General features: G+C 43.0%; 1 protein-coding gene across 2 annotated transcripts in view; it reads right to left on the reverse strand.

The window, feature by feature from the left end:
- Positions 1–14,940, reverse strand: part of inpp5a (inositol polyphosphate-5-phosphatase A) — a 147,567-nt gene that overhangs the window by 21,446 nt on the left and 111,181 nt on the right. For both annotated transcript variants that reach the window (XM_030748132.1, XM_030748133.1), the window contains exons 10-11: positions 1,750–1,839; positions 400–474 (exon numbers count right to left, since the gene is read on the reverse strand). In XM_030748132.1, coding sequence (XP_030603992.1) covers positions 400–474; positions 1,750–1,839 — 165 coding nt within the window. The remainder of the gene's footprint in view (positions 1–399; positions 475–1,749; positions 1,840–14,940) is intronic.

The following is a 14,940-nucleotide window of genomic DNA, read 5'->3' on the forward strand; positions in this document are numbered from 1 at the left end:
CAGCGGCTTCGCTGCCAATTCTGTTGATATGCGTGTGTGTTGATATGCGTGTGTGTTGATATGCGTGTGTGTTGGTATGTGTGTGTGTCTTTCATGGGGAATTTAACAAGGTCCAACTTTGAACTACTTGATGTAATATACAACCATATAAAAGTAGAAGTGCGTCCGGGGTGTTTTTCTTTTGCAGACACTTAACACGCATCTCTGCTTTAAAGAGTGTTTGTTTGTCAATCAGGATCTGCATGACTCAGGTCAGCAGCTGCAGCCTGATTATTTTAACCTTTCTGAAAATGAATTTTTGTAAAAAAATTTTAACATGTTCTTGTGCTTTGTTTGTTTCACGGTCAATTTGAAAGCAGATGAGTGTATAAATGGTTGGGAATTAAAGGAGTGACTTACTGAGGTCCCATTGCCTTCTGGGAAAAGTTCCAGGTTGGAAAGCTTAAAAAGCTTCTTTTCAATTTCAAGAGTAACCTGAATCAGTGGAAAGAGAAAAATGGCACTCTGATTAATAGCAATAGTAATGTGAACTACACTCAGTAATTAGACAACTAATGAACAGCAGTGGGCTGCAGCAGCAGACAGCGCTGTTATCTCTACACATGTCTTATCAAGGCATCACATGAGTTTACATTCAGCTGACAGCTCAGGGTCAGGTGTATCAAACCAGAAAATAAGCAGTATTTTGAAGTTTTATTACAAAAGGTCAAGAAGTACAATTTTCATTAACTACAGCATACGAGTGATGTCACATACTTACTAATCAAAGTTTACTCCAATCATTAGAAATAAGTTTTGACGTGAAATCACTTAATGTCAGTGGGATAATAGCAATGACTAAGTTTGACACACTGACAGCAGTCAGTGTCAGTGCGAGCAGCCTCACAGTTCTGTCCTTTAAAAGAGCAAAGAACTGTAAACTTACTACCTAAAATTATATGCATTTATCATCTTATACCTGTTTCCACAGTAGACTCTATATAAACAATGAACACAGTGATGTAGATGACACCCACCGGTTAGTGGAGTGTGAGTTGAATATTTAGACCATTGACACCTTGGTGTTTTAGAGCACATACTAAAGCGACTTGTCAATCACAAGGTAGGCCCGCCCTAAACCATAGCCTGCTATGTTATCTAATTACTCTAAATGGACACCATGCCATATTCACTAAGACTTTAAACTAAAGAATAAGACCATAAACTCAGCAGGAAAGTGTGTACTGAAGTTCAGATGATGTGTTCGCAATCTGACGTTTTGCAACCGGAGGAGTCACCCCCCTGTGGGTACCAGGAGAGAACCAGCCTTCATCCGGGCAAGTTTAAGAACTGAATGGTATGTAAAGCTGAAAGTTACAATAATGCTCCATGAGAAAAAAATCCTGACAGACAGAATTTGCGGTTAGCCCCTCTGATAGCCAGCGGCATCAGTGTTTCCAGGGCTAGCTTTTTCATGCTGTTTTTGGTGCAGAGGAAGAGAACCAGTTCCACATTAGGCACCAGAATTACACTGGTGAATACACAGTTCCACAAAAATATATTAATAAATATCTACCTAACCTTGGGTACCCTCACTATTTCACAAAGACATACAGATGAATTTTGCTCTTCCACTAAGTAAAATGACAACTACAATTTTAATTTAATTGAGAAACAAGTTGTGTTTTTATTTTGTTTAAGAGTGCATGTGTATGTCAGTGCAGTAATGACAAGTTGTGTGACAGGAAGCTTTAAAGCAGCATAGCTTACCTTTTGGTCATTACCACCTTCTCGGAATATCACCCTCTGATCTTCAGTGTCGGGTCTGACTACCTGCATCTTGCCGTTATAGAAGAGATGCTGGACATAAGAAAGCAAGAGAGTGAAGAATTAACTGGAGCGTTCATGAAAATCATAAGAAAACTAAAGTTACTAAAATGCAAATGTTAATATACACTATACTTTTGTGCAGTTGTTTCTCAGTTGTTTCACCACAACACCATGCATTACACTGTGATGTATTTGAATGGCCTTTAAAGAGCCAGCCCACAAACTACCACCTCACTGTCCCCTCTCTTTATCTGGGTCTATGTACTGACCCCATGGTCTGTGTGCATGGTTAAATTCCTCTTTGTGGACTCTCTTAACAATTAGTTAAACATTCGGCCATCTGTGTTTGAAGACAGTTGAATGAGGAAATCCCTTAGCTAGTGGTTCCCATACCGCACAGCAGAGAGCCAGTGACCTGATTGAAATTCAAAGCACAGATTTGATAATCGGGTCAAGCCAATATAGCAAGCAGAAAAAGGCCCTTTAGACCGAAATGTCACAAATCAGTCCTGCTTCGGCCATGAAGAAATGGCACACCACATTAGAACAAACACCATGCCCTGAGAGAAAGTGGAACAGCTCCTTGAGCCCCCCCCCACTGCCTCAAACCCATTCCTTCATGCTTACCCCCACTCCCCCAAAAGCAACTTTCTAAAGCCCTAACAAATCGCTCCATCCTTCACTCATTTAGGCCTTCCAAATGCAGGGTCAATATGGTCCCCTGGCAGCCGAATGCTAATGCGCTTAAGTGTGCTTAAGCAGCTTTGTGCAATGAATAGGCCAAAGAAGGAGCTAGTGAGAAGGGCAAGAGATACTTTCCCCGTCAAAAAGTCATTGTAGCCACAGCTAGCAAAGACAATCAAAATAAGTCATTTTGGGGTATCCGATTACTGCTAAATGTGGCATACTGTAATATAATACATAATAGTTTTTTACAACTGTAAGACATCAATCAGCAAAAACTCTTAAATGTTCAAGAAAATGTAGAAATGTGGTGAATTTAGCATTTTTAAAATATGGTTATTAAATTCACCCTAATGTTTCTGGTTTCTACAAGCATCGGGGGTCCAGTAATTCTTCCAAGCGGGTGCCCTTCTGTCGCCCGCTTTGCAAATCCAAAAATCAGTCAAGCAGAAATCCCTGGCCACTTCACAGCCACGACTGAAGCCAGCAGCTTACACCGCTTGCTGGCGCAATAAGTATCAATATTTAAAGGACAGAAATAGCCTCTCCATTCATGTTCAAATGATTTCAATAATCCAGTAAGCGATACCCGAGTTTGGCTGTGGTACACCTGCATAATTGAATGCATGTAGATATGAACAGACAGGAGATGATACATACAGGTTCCGGCTAGAAGAATAGAATGATGTAATTCCCAGTGAGATCATTGCTCCATAGGTTTTGTATTCATGTAGGTCTATATCCTGTGCCAAGAGTGTCACTGCTGGGAGGATTCAATTAAAAAAAAAAAAGACAATTAGCTAATGCCTTTTCTTGTGGGAAAAATGTATTTTCCCAGAATGATTCTGCTTCGGATTCTTGAAGGAACTGAATCATTTTAATTTAAGGCAAACAAATGATTCCAGCTGCAGACGTTGTGTTTGGCCCTTTGGAAAATAATAGGTATTTTACATGGATAACTCCTGGTGCAGACGGACCTTTAGGTATCCAGCTCTGGACATCTGCGCACGTGAACGATTGATCCATTCTTATGTTTAATGACCGAATAATCAGTGCCGTTGGCGGTGGTTGATTGCACTCGATTGATCAGAGCTCTCCTGCTGTCGTCGACGGTGACAAACATCCCACTTGTTTAAGACCCACACACACACATACAGCTCTCGCTCATCCCAGGGGCTCTGTCATAAGATCTGCACACCAAACACTGGGATGGGAAAAATGAGAACCCCATGCTGTCACTAAAGGCCAGCAGAGCCCAGGTGCTTGTGCAGAATCTCTGAACAGATATCTTCCTTCAGAGCTGCAGCTCCCTAAGCACATTAAACGTAGAAATGACCTCACTGACCACCTTAAATGACATTACCATAATTCATGCGGCTGCAATTGGCTTCTCATTTGATGCATGCCAATTAGTCTGCGGGGAGGAGAGGGATACAGGCAAACGGAAAATATTAACAGACAGCTGTCAGGGTACACAGCTGTAGTCCAATGGACAGTAAGGATGTCTTCACTCCTGTGGCCTCTTTAACTGACCCTGCAAAGTGACTTGGCATTACATCTCTGCATTATGGGTCACAGGTCAACACTGAGTGTTTGTCCGGGGCCAGAGGCCAGGGGGCTGGGAAAAGAGGCTGCTGGGGAAGGTGCTGGCTTTGTGCATCAATGGAGGATAATCTCATGACTGTCGAAGGAGGAAGCGGCTGTTTAAAGGAGCTCTCTATTCCAGCTGCTCTCCTTGAAGAGAGGTTAAAGCAATCTGTCCCACTTCAAAGACCAAAGACACACACACACAGTCAAGCCTTCTGTCTATGGTGCTGCCAGCAGATGGAGGTGATCCACTGTGCCCAACTTAAACACTAAGAAACAGCACACAGCAGCATAGCTGTCCTGACAATGCGCAGGGGTTTGTTCCACAAGTCAACATTTAAAGGAGAAAAAGACTAATGGAAAGCATAAACAGAAGAGAGGATTCAATTAAAATGACACTACAAAGGCTTCAGAGACAAATAGGATTTAAATTACATCTTTTCGGCTCCATGTTTGACATTTTCTTGGCTCAAAAGAAAATAGATGAAAGCGTGATGCATATCCTTTTTTCAGCAGATTATATATTTATTATCATAGATGGTGTGAATTCCCCAAGCAACGCATGATCTGGAACAAGGGTGTCAAAGTCAGTTTCACTACAGGTAACTTTGGAAAATTACAGAGTTTATTAAACGCTTTTATTTAACGTAAAATGCATGTCCCAACCTACCTGATGGATTTCCCACCTCACTTTATACAGTCTGCCTTCAATATTAACTTTTCTTTTTTTTATGCTGTTCTGTGTTAACAAGCTTTTTTGTTGTATGTTCAGCAGAGGTGTGTATGTGTGTGTGTGTGTGTGTGTGTGTGTGCCTGTCAATAAGGTGTTGGGTTTAGACTGTGGAGAGCAGAGGGAGAACCTAAAGTGAAAGGCAGGCCAGATTAAAATTTGATTGCCAGCAGGCCTTGGGTTCCACAAATGTGATCTAATGAGTTATTCTTGGTTCACCAAAGCATAATTTTTTTCTCACCAAACTACAAAAAGTAGCAGAAATCTGTGCCAGAACAAATGATGAGCCAATGTAACCCCCCCCCCCCGCTTCAGTTTCATATCTCAATGATTAACCAAACCATCTTCCACCAATATAACAATCCACTGAGCACATTTAGAACTCAGTGATTAAACTTCAATTAGTTGGAGAACGTATGAGAGTGTGTGCGCAGAGAGAGACAGAGGATGAGTGGACAATGAGCTAACTATTCATTCTTCATTACTAGAGGCAGGGGACAGGGGCTCCCCTCTGTGTCAGCAGGGGCACTGGCATTGTCAGAATGCGCCATTATTTTCTCACTGCCACGCAAAGCGGGGCTGCCAGCTGAGTTAAGGTGTGCCAGCGGGGGTGGCAGGTTCAGCGTGAATTGCTTAGCACTCCGATCGCTTTTATTCCGTTCGCCGTCATTCATCACGCTCATCCCGCATGCGTGATTGCGACATCTGCACGAATGAGGGAAGAAGGGGGCATCCAAAGTAGCCAACAACAAATTCGGCCTCCTGCTTTCCTGCCAGCTATTACACAGGAGAGCCAGTAAATCAGCTGTGACCCTCCCCACCTCATCTGACTGGACACAAGCCAGAGTTATCCACTCCGCTCTCCCTGTGGCTGGCTAATTTAATGTCTCCAAACACAGTGGATTCATCATTGACACACACACACACACACACACACACACACAGCGGGGAAGGGTATATTCAGCATGGAGGTGAGATGAGAGTGGACAGCAAGTTAGTCTGAGTGACCCACTTGGTCGGCGGCTGACCCCGGTAAACCTGGCCTAGCTCCACTAACACCAAGTAAGACACACAAAACTTTCACTCCTTTCCATGAACTCCCTGGGCAGTGGTGAGAGCTGATGATGAAGGCAGTGTGTGTGTGTGTGTGTGTGTGTGTCATAGGAGGTCCCCTAACCTGCCACGCCCTTGCCAAAAAAACGAGCTTGGTAAGAGGTAAGAGGGCGTGCGAGGTAGTGATAATGTGACCTATTTATCTTGTGTATTATAACATCTGGGAAACTTCTCTAAAAACAATGGCACAATGAGGGCTGCCATTCTGGCTTTACCTTCAGAAACAGACCAAAAGCATTTGTCCCCTCGGAATGGATAATGGACAGGCCACAAATCATTCAGGACAACAGGACAGAGGGGTGTGTGAGAGAGACAGAAACTGAATGTATGTATATGTTTTGTGTGTGAGTGTGTGTGTGTGTGTGTGTGTGTGTGTGTGTGTGTGTGTGTGTGTGTGTGTGTGTGTGTGTGTGTGTGTGTGTGTGTGTGTGTGTGTGTGTGTGTGTGTTCGCCCCTGGTATTTAACTTCTGCTGGCCCATTCTGCCGGGCCCCGCAGGACAAATTGCCCTGCATGGTTGTCTTTGAGAGGCAGTGCAGCGCGCAGAGAAAGGGACAGGGCTGAAACACAGGGAACAGGCCTATAAAAATTCATCACTTTGACCCCTGTGACCTCCAACTACTGGGCTTTTTTTTTTTTTTTTTTAACACACACATACACACACAGATGCACGAGCACGCACTCGCCCGCCCACCCACCCACCCAAGCTCGGAGCTGAGAGCAGTTATTCAGAAATCATCTATTTAAGTAAAGTTTCAAACAGAAACGCACAGTTACTTCAACAAGTCGGCTTGAGCTCCAGAAATGCACTAAGCCTCATGATCTCTCTGTTGTTTTCTCTCACACATGCACACTTGCAGCTGACACAATAGCCATGGAAAAGCTTTCTACACAGGAAAAGGCCACCAGATGCTTCATTGTGACTGTGTCTCTGTGTAAAGTAGTGGCAGTAAAAGGAGGGTGGGCTCTCCTGAGGCATATTAGTCCCAGTAAGAGGAGGACATTGTCTCAGGCCGGGCTCTTGACACATTACTGCCACCTGTACAAAGAAAACCTAATGAGAGATTTAATCTGAGAAACCTCCCCTGCCACTTTTAGTCAGCACTTTGAAACCAACCACGGCAGATGTCTGCAAGCCTGTTTAACGTACCAGCTTCTCTTAACCTCTCAATAAAGCCGTGCATGCTTAAATTGCTCAATAGCCATTCATTTGAATGTTGTTAGCTGCAGTTGTTACATTTCCAAAAAAGGGAGCTTTGTGATGTGAAGGAGTAGCCAGCAGCACTGCAGCCATTCATGACTTCTTTTTAACACCTCAGACTTAAAGACTGCATTTATCCTGGTAATGAGAAAACAAATTCACATCCGACCGTGAAGCAATCATTGTAGCGCATTAAAATATAGCCGGCAGCAGTGCTATTGATAGAGTATAAACACTTAGTAAGCACCTGAAAACATTGCTCTCTCATTTAATTTACCTGTTCCTCAGCAGCTCTAAACTGCAGGAATCAATTAAAGGAAACCGACAGCGAGGTAATTTGTCGTTGCTAAGTCAATTAGGGAATATCGAAGACCCAATCAGTGATTGGTGATTAGTGGTGGTCCAATAAGCACAGAGTATGTTGAGTTCATTACTCTGGTATTCGATAAAAATCAGGTCCAAACAATTAATGAGAGTCTAATTCTGTACGCTTTAAAAGAGGCTGGAGCGTGGTTAGCACTATAAACGAGATGCGCCGCTATCCCAAAGACTCGTTCTTATGCTCACAGCTTTTTTAAGACTCAAACACATTTCACCAAATTTTAAAACACCAGTTTCTGTAGGTGTAGCAAATACATTTTTGTTTTTCTTCTCCTGGGCTGCAGAGCATTTGATGCCCCCCCCCCAGTCAGGCAGGGCGGCAGGTGACCAGCTTCCTTCCTACTGGGAGGGCCCTGATGAGGCACAAAACCCTCATCACACACAAAGAACAGTGATTCATTTGGAGCACCACCCTTTAATTTGTTTGCACCATTTCATCTAAATGATGTGCTTGTCCACCAGGGTGAGAGAGAGAGGGAGAGAGAGAGAGAGAGAGGTGTAATTCAGCAAAGGAAAGGGGAAAAGGGAAGGTACCAGAGGAGGAGGGGTCTTGACACCCAGCCACAGGGTGCTAGGCAACCATCTAGTGGGTGGGCTTTGTGATACATTTTACCAATTTTTCATGCCCATCCCTCTTGATGTGACCCCACTCAGGGCCTTTTATGCCAGTGACAGCTCTGCGCAGGAAAACATGCTGCCGCTCTGATAGCATGAAATCGGGAACAAAGACCCCCATGGAGAGGAGAAGGGGGCGACCGAGGCACGCTGTGCTCCGGTCCCGCCTGGCTCTGGACACAAACAGATGTTAGGCCAGCCCCGGCTCTCACTGTCCCCTGAAAGAGGAGGCCCTGTCAGAGAAATGGGCCAGAGATGCTTTGTTTTGGGCCTCCTCTAAGACAAAAACTAGAGCCACTCCTTCTGAAATGGCCTGGCAATATGGTCGTCACAGATAAATCACAAGAGAGAGCGAGAGAAAAGCCCATGAATTCTCAATGTGGCCTTTAATGGGCCCTCTTAAATATGATGGGATATTTGTGCGTGGATGTGAATGGAGCCTGGTGACTTTTAATGTCGGTGGGCAGAGTTGTTTAAAAGCCCGTGGTGCCAACACTGGGTTTACAGCTGTGTTACAATGAGCCATTGTGGAGTAACATTGCTCTGCCGCTGACAGTAAAGATTCACACTGGGAAACCTGTGGGCCAAGTTGTTTAAATAATCCTTGCAGGCTTGCTGGCTTCCTTAACAACAGCACAATGTTTTGTCATCACTTTTTAGGTTTGCAGTGGAATGAGCCCAAGCACTCAAACACCACGAGGTAAATAAATGCCTGAACTGAACAGGAATTGTGGCCGACTTGTTGAGTTCAACCACGTGCAGCACAGAGACAGAGACCGCTTCTTGTGGCATTATATGCAAAATGATTAAAATGTTGCATATAGCAATGCACACAGCGTGTGTGCACGTTTGCACACAACCCAACTCAGAGTCAACATGTGTTAGCTAGGGAACCACTCCATCCTTCAAAGAGACAGAAAAAAACTATTATTGTGCTCTGGTTTACAAAGGCTGAGGACTGCATTAGTCAAAAATAGACTGACATCATACAAGTCGGACACTATGTACCAGGCACAAAGAGATCCCTATCCTTCACAGTTTATGCCACATTTCATCTGGACTAAATAATAGCATCACTGTTAGCTGTTGCTGTTCCTCCCTGGGCTTTTCAAAGCCGGGGTCCATTCTGACTAACAGAAGATGAGACAAACCATCAATAAAGCAAAACATAAAGAAAGACTGTGGTGGAAGCCAAAGTTGATTATTCGTGATTTATAGAGCTCTTACATTGCTTAGACAAAGTGATGGATTAAATAAAAAAGTCATACAGTGAGTCCACTGGAATTCACAGACAGATCAGATTTTATCACTAAATCAATTTGAAATATTTATCTTGTTTGCATAAAACTTATCAACTACACTGTGTGTATTATAGCATGACATGAGCCAATAGTAAATCTCCATTATTTTAATTAAGCTGTAAATAATTTAAACTGCATTATATAAAACGCTCTCTCTCTCTCTGGAACCCTTAAAGACATCACGCACTAAAGATGCTTCACCTTACAATGTGCTTTTCATTTGTTAATTGACTGATTATTTATTATCTTTAGAAGAAAAATAAACTGGAGAAATACATTAACTGTTTTTTTTTTTTTTAAACTTCTGGTTGGACAAAGGAAGCAATTAAAAGATGTCAGTTTGGGCTTTGTGAAAGGAGAGACTTTCTCCCTACATTTTAAAAACCAGACATTTAGTCAGTTAAATGAGAAAATAATCAAGAGATTAACTGATAATAAAAATGATCTTTAACTGTGGCTCTAATGTGATGGTGCATAGACATTTTTAGACAGATTAATTTATGGGGAAAAAAATAAATGGACAGATTGAATGACAAAAGGAGACCAACAGGATAATTATTTAGGAGCATTTAAAGCAACTAGCTTTTATGGATGAGCTTTTATATTTCTAATGTATTAGAATTAGGTATAGTTATTGAATTAGCTTACAGAAAAACTTCACTACCAAAATAAAAGCAGCCATAGCATAATAAACTTGGTGGAAATCTCATAACCCCAAAATGCTGCTGTTGGACCCGTCAATCAGCTGCTTAACAGAATAAGTGTGAAGGAAGAAGAAACATCTCAACAATGGCTCCAGCTGGAGAAGACAGCAGCAGTGAGGGGCTGCAGGGTAACTCAGGTTACAGCCCCGACCGAGACCGACCCCAGGGGCCTACAAGGCAACGTTCCGTCCCGGGGCCCTGCCGGTGCCAGGCTCTGCGCTCATCCTTGGCTCGGTTTGTCACGCCATCCCACCGTTGGCATGGTGTTCCCAGCTGCCAGTCACAGTGCCCCTCCCCACCTCCCCCAAGTACACAATGGCTGGCGCCGGGCTCAAACGGCCTGTTGTTAATGAGCAGGACCAACAGAAGCCACTGCTTGTTCTTCATTTGCCAGGGTTTTAATTACATGGACAGCGCTGCCATCAAAGCTGCATCTCTCAAGTTTACGCCCTCATAGCTGAACTCGTTTTTCCTCTGTGTCTCCAGCGCTGTATTCATTAGCATCGAAAGCAAACAGAGAGAAGAGAGAGAGAACAGGCTCTGTTGTCTAGTGGGAATAGTCTCCCTCTATATCCAGATGGGTTATCAGTGATATAATGGGCACTCATTGTGATAGATTGGGCTCTTCTTGCCAGATAATATGTCGTTATTGTATTGTAAGGAAATATCTCCGCATGTCTAACCAGTGAGGCCATAAAGAGGCGTAGGTCAAATAGTAGGTGCTAATAACTCTATTTTGACTTGCATGGTGTAGTAAATGGATGAGGTTTATTGCATCAGGACAATTACAACAATGTTAGGTGGGTAGTCTTTCATGGAAAAGTGTATTGATTTAGTAGACTACCACAAACCATGTAGGGGATTTGTCAATACAATTTGGTGTAGCAATAAAATAGTCAAACACAGCACTCCAATGCCTCCTCGCAGTGAGCCTCGCTAACAACACCGTGCTCAAGAATTCTGACACAAAAACATGCATACCTCCACACAGGCAGAGGCACAGGTGTGTGATCAGTGTCATTTATTCATTCTGCTGTCCAACTGTTTGTCAGCAAGATTCTGCAACAGCATCCAGGCTGAATTTCATTAAACGTTGTTGAGAGGTGAGTCATAGGCAAAAGAAAAATGCATTAAATTTCCAAGCAGCTCTGGGTTGCTCTTTAAAATTGCAAGATAGGGTAATAGCCTTGGCTGAAGATGTGCTCTCTAAGTGCCCTTCTAGGTGTAGTAAGATTTTTAGTCAAATTCCAAAAGACTTGGTACATATATGTGTGTGTATACATCTGTGTCTCTGGGTATAAATGCATGAGTGTATCTGGAAAGATGAGGGCAGCCAAGGAAGGTCGCAGTCCCCAGTGTCAGGGGTTCCACAGAACAGAGGCCCAATCAGTGCTGGCCCGCTGGTTAATGGATGGATGGCCCCCAAAATTAATTAGCCTGACTAATGTAGTGTACACTTAATTACACTGGCTGCCTTTTGATTTATAGCTGGCCTGATAAACCCATGCTAGTCAAAGTCAGGCTAAAAAGGGAAAATTGTTTAGCCTTTACTAGTGCAAATTATTTACCGAGGCTAGGTTCAGCAGCCAGGACAATGGGCATCAGCTACCTGATGAACTGCTGCTGGTTTCAGTTAGTCACTCCCGATAACATGCAAATATACATGTTTGTTTCCTTTCATTGTTTGAACACTGACACCTGTATCAGAATCAGAATCAGAATCAGAAGGTTTTATTGCCATATGGGTGAACAGGTTCACAGCATTAGGAAATTGCTGCGGTACTTCGTGCTTACAGAAAAAAAACAAATAAGTATAAAAACTATAAGACAATATGCTGATTTATTTATTACTAAGGAATAAATAAGGTGCCTGTAGATTGGAAATTACTGAAGTCCTTGCACCCACATGATGCAATAAGAAAATATGACAGTCATGAGAACTCATGCCATCCAAAAAAAACGTTTGCTTGTAATTCTGCTCCCACTTTCATGAGCATGTGCATTGAGTGATTGCACTGTGTGAAAAATGAATGATCTATCATGCTGGTCTGTCATTACTATGCATTTTACAGCATTCATTAGGAGTAGGGCTAGTCTAGGGCCCCACCTTTAATTTCATGCTGTTCAAGCAAGAGAAAGGACACAGGACAAAGGAAGGAAGATTGATGCCTGATCCAGCCCTCTGCGCTTCCTGCAGGTGCAGACAGGGGGTGCTAATCTTAGTCTCTCTCCAGTCAATGAGAGGCCAGCTAGTCTAATGAAATCTGTCCGTGTAGCAGCAGATCAGGCCCAATTAAAACAGCCCCACACCATGTCATGGGGACAGTAGATCAAGTCAGCAATTAACCTCCCTGCTGGCCTCTATCAATCCTTAAATTGGAGCAGGCTAGCCAGCAGCACACAATCTCTGCAGATATTAAATTTACATTCTATTAAGTTTAATTAGGAGGGATTTTAAATATACTAGGAGTCCAGGCACAGAGCCCTGAGCCTGTCATCGACACTGCTGATTCACAGCCACAGGCCACCTCGAGGGACACACACACACTCTTTAACACACGCCATCTTTTGCCACCTTCTGACTGAAGCGTGGAACCGAGGAAAAACAGTGTTCGGTGCAGGCGTGAACGGCTCAACAAGGGTTATGTGACGTGGTTTCTTAACTGGGATCCCAACCTGGGAGCAACTGTAGGTTAAAAGGATGGTGACAGACTTCAATACTAAGATTTTTTTTTTCTAGTGTACAACAAGTTGACTGTTGCCACCTTAAAACACAGTGACTAGTGGTTTGTGTAGGACTACATTTTTTTCATTTGTCAATGTCTGTATTTTAGTTTTTTTGATGACATGAAGTTGAAAAAAGAATAAATGCCTCAGTAAAAAAATCAATTCAGTACTAAAAGTATGTTAAAAAAAATAGACAAATATAAATAGCAACCCCTCAAAAATCTCCTTGACATTTTATCCAGCACCTATCCCACAGTGACAATGCTCACTGCTCGCTCTCTTTTTTGTTATAGCAATAATGTGCATGTATGGAATCCTTAAGCCATTCCAGTCCTTAACTGGTGATTTCAGTCTAGATCCTCAGCTACTCGGTGTTTAACTGTGAATATTAATCTTTTCTGTATTTAATTGATTAATATTTATTTCTAAATAGGAATTTCTTCTGTATTTCTGTGCACTGGAGATCAGGATGTTTTCTGGCCTCTTTGTAGGAACCCTAGAGAAACCCTAGAGATGTCACCCTGGGCAGGAAATTTTGATGTTATTTATGGTCCAAATTCTATCTTACTTATACAAAATGATTATTACTGGATACTAAGATGAACCAAAACATATAAAGGTGATCAAATAAGGAACACTTAGTTGCACCCGACTGTCAGTACTGAAACTTTTGTAGAAAAAATAGACAGCACTGTTGACAGCCTGTTTCCCTCACAGAATGACACTTTTTTTTAAAAAAAAAAAAGCTTAACAGTCACTTGTAATGAGCTTTAGTATCAGACCTCGACTGTGAATGAAGAAGACCAAATGTGGCCTTTGGAATATCAGCTAACAGGTTTTAGTTCCTTCCTTGAAAACCTGAGACTCAAATCCCCTGTAGGATGTTAGGGAATGATTATACAGCCAGTTTTCAGTAGCATGATCTTTCTTTAGGCTGCTTGTCATGACTGTCCTGAATGTGGCTTCAACAAGAGTGCTTGATAAAGGGATATAAATGGACTGTGAAGTACTGTATGTACGATTCACCAGACAAAATCTTCAAAACTTTTCCTTTGTACTTTCTTGTTTTATCAGCACTGATGCAAAGCATGATCAAGCCAAATCATGATCACACCCATGGGAGAGCAGAGAGAAGGTTGGTGGGGACTGGACCACCTCCAGGCTGCTCAGCCTAAGCATTAGTCTCCACGTGGCTGTGTCTTTTGTCTGCAAGTCAAAGGGCTGCTGAATGGGGGTCAATTGAAACCAATTCCCTCTGTCGGACACAATTAATGGGGTTGCCCATGGTGGGCAGGAGGGGGGCAGCCGCAGGCCTTTGGTTACTGATCCTGCCGCACAAGCATGCCAGGAATTTGCCACCTGGAATTTGCCCTGTGACAATGGCAAACCCACAGCCTTCCGAACCCACCTCCTTCTCTGTGCACACACGGATACATCCTAAAATACCCGCTGTCCCATCCGCCCTCCCACAAGGCAGGATGGGTGACATGGGAGTGGCTAGTGGTTGTCCACAGTCTAGTCCCCCACAAAGGACAAGAGACAGAGAAGAAGAGAAGTGGTGTAGCGTGCAGCTGTAGAGAAATGTACTAGAGTATTTTCTGATCCAGTGATTCTCAAAGTGAGGCCTAGGGAGCCCCTTGGGTGTTTGAGAGTTGTCCCTGATGTTCAGCAAATCAGAAAGGCAAGTCATTCAATTTTGCAAATATTTCATCCACTTAACACAGTAAAAGTACACACAAGCATCTATTTATCAGCTTTTTTTTTTTTTGTGGGGGGGGGGGGTTTAAAAAAAAAAAAAAAGAAAAGTGAGAAAAGCAAAAAATGAGACTCTCAGACAGAGAAAGAGAGCTCCAGCCTCACTGTGCCTGAATCAATCTTCAGATAAGTATGGACAATCGATCCACTAGCAGCCCATCTACAGTTAAGCACTTCAGTAGATGTGCACTAATTGTCCTGTTGACATTAATTGTCATTAAAGGACTTAAAACGGCCTCCCGGCTGTGAGTTACACCCTGCGCAAAGGTTGCAACCCATTTGTTTATTGGTGACATCACAGCTCTCTCTACTGCTAACACGCAGGTTGCTGTTA

This window comes from Archocentrus centrarchus, chromosome 15 (assembly GCF_007364275.1).
Source record: "Archocentrus centrarchus isolate MPI-CPG fArcCen1 chromosome 15, fArcCen1, whole genome shotgun sequence".
In the NCBI taxonomy this organism is placed as follows: Eukaryota; Metazoa; Chordata; class Actinopteri; order Cichliformes; family Cichlidae; genus Archocentrus; species Archocentrus centrarchus.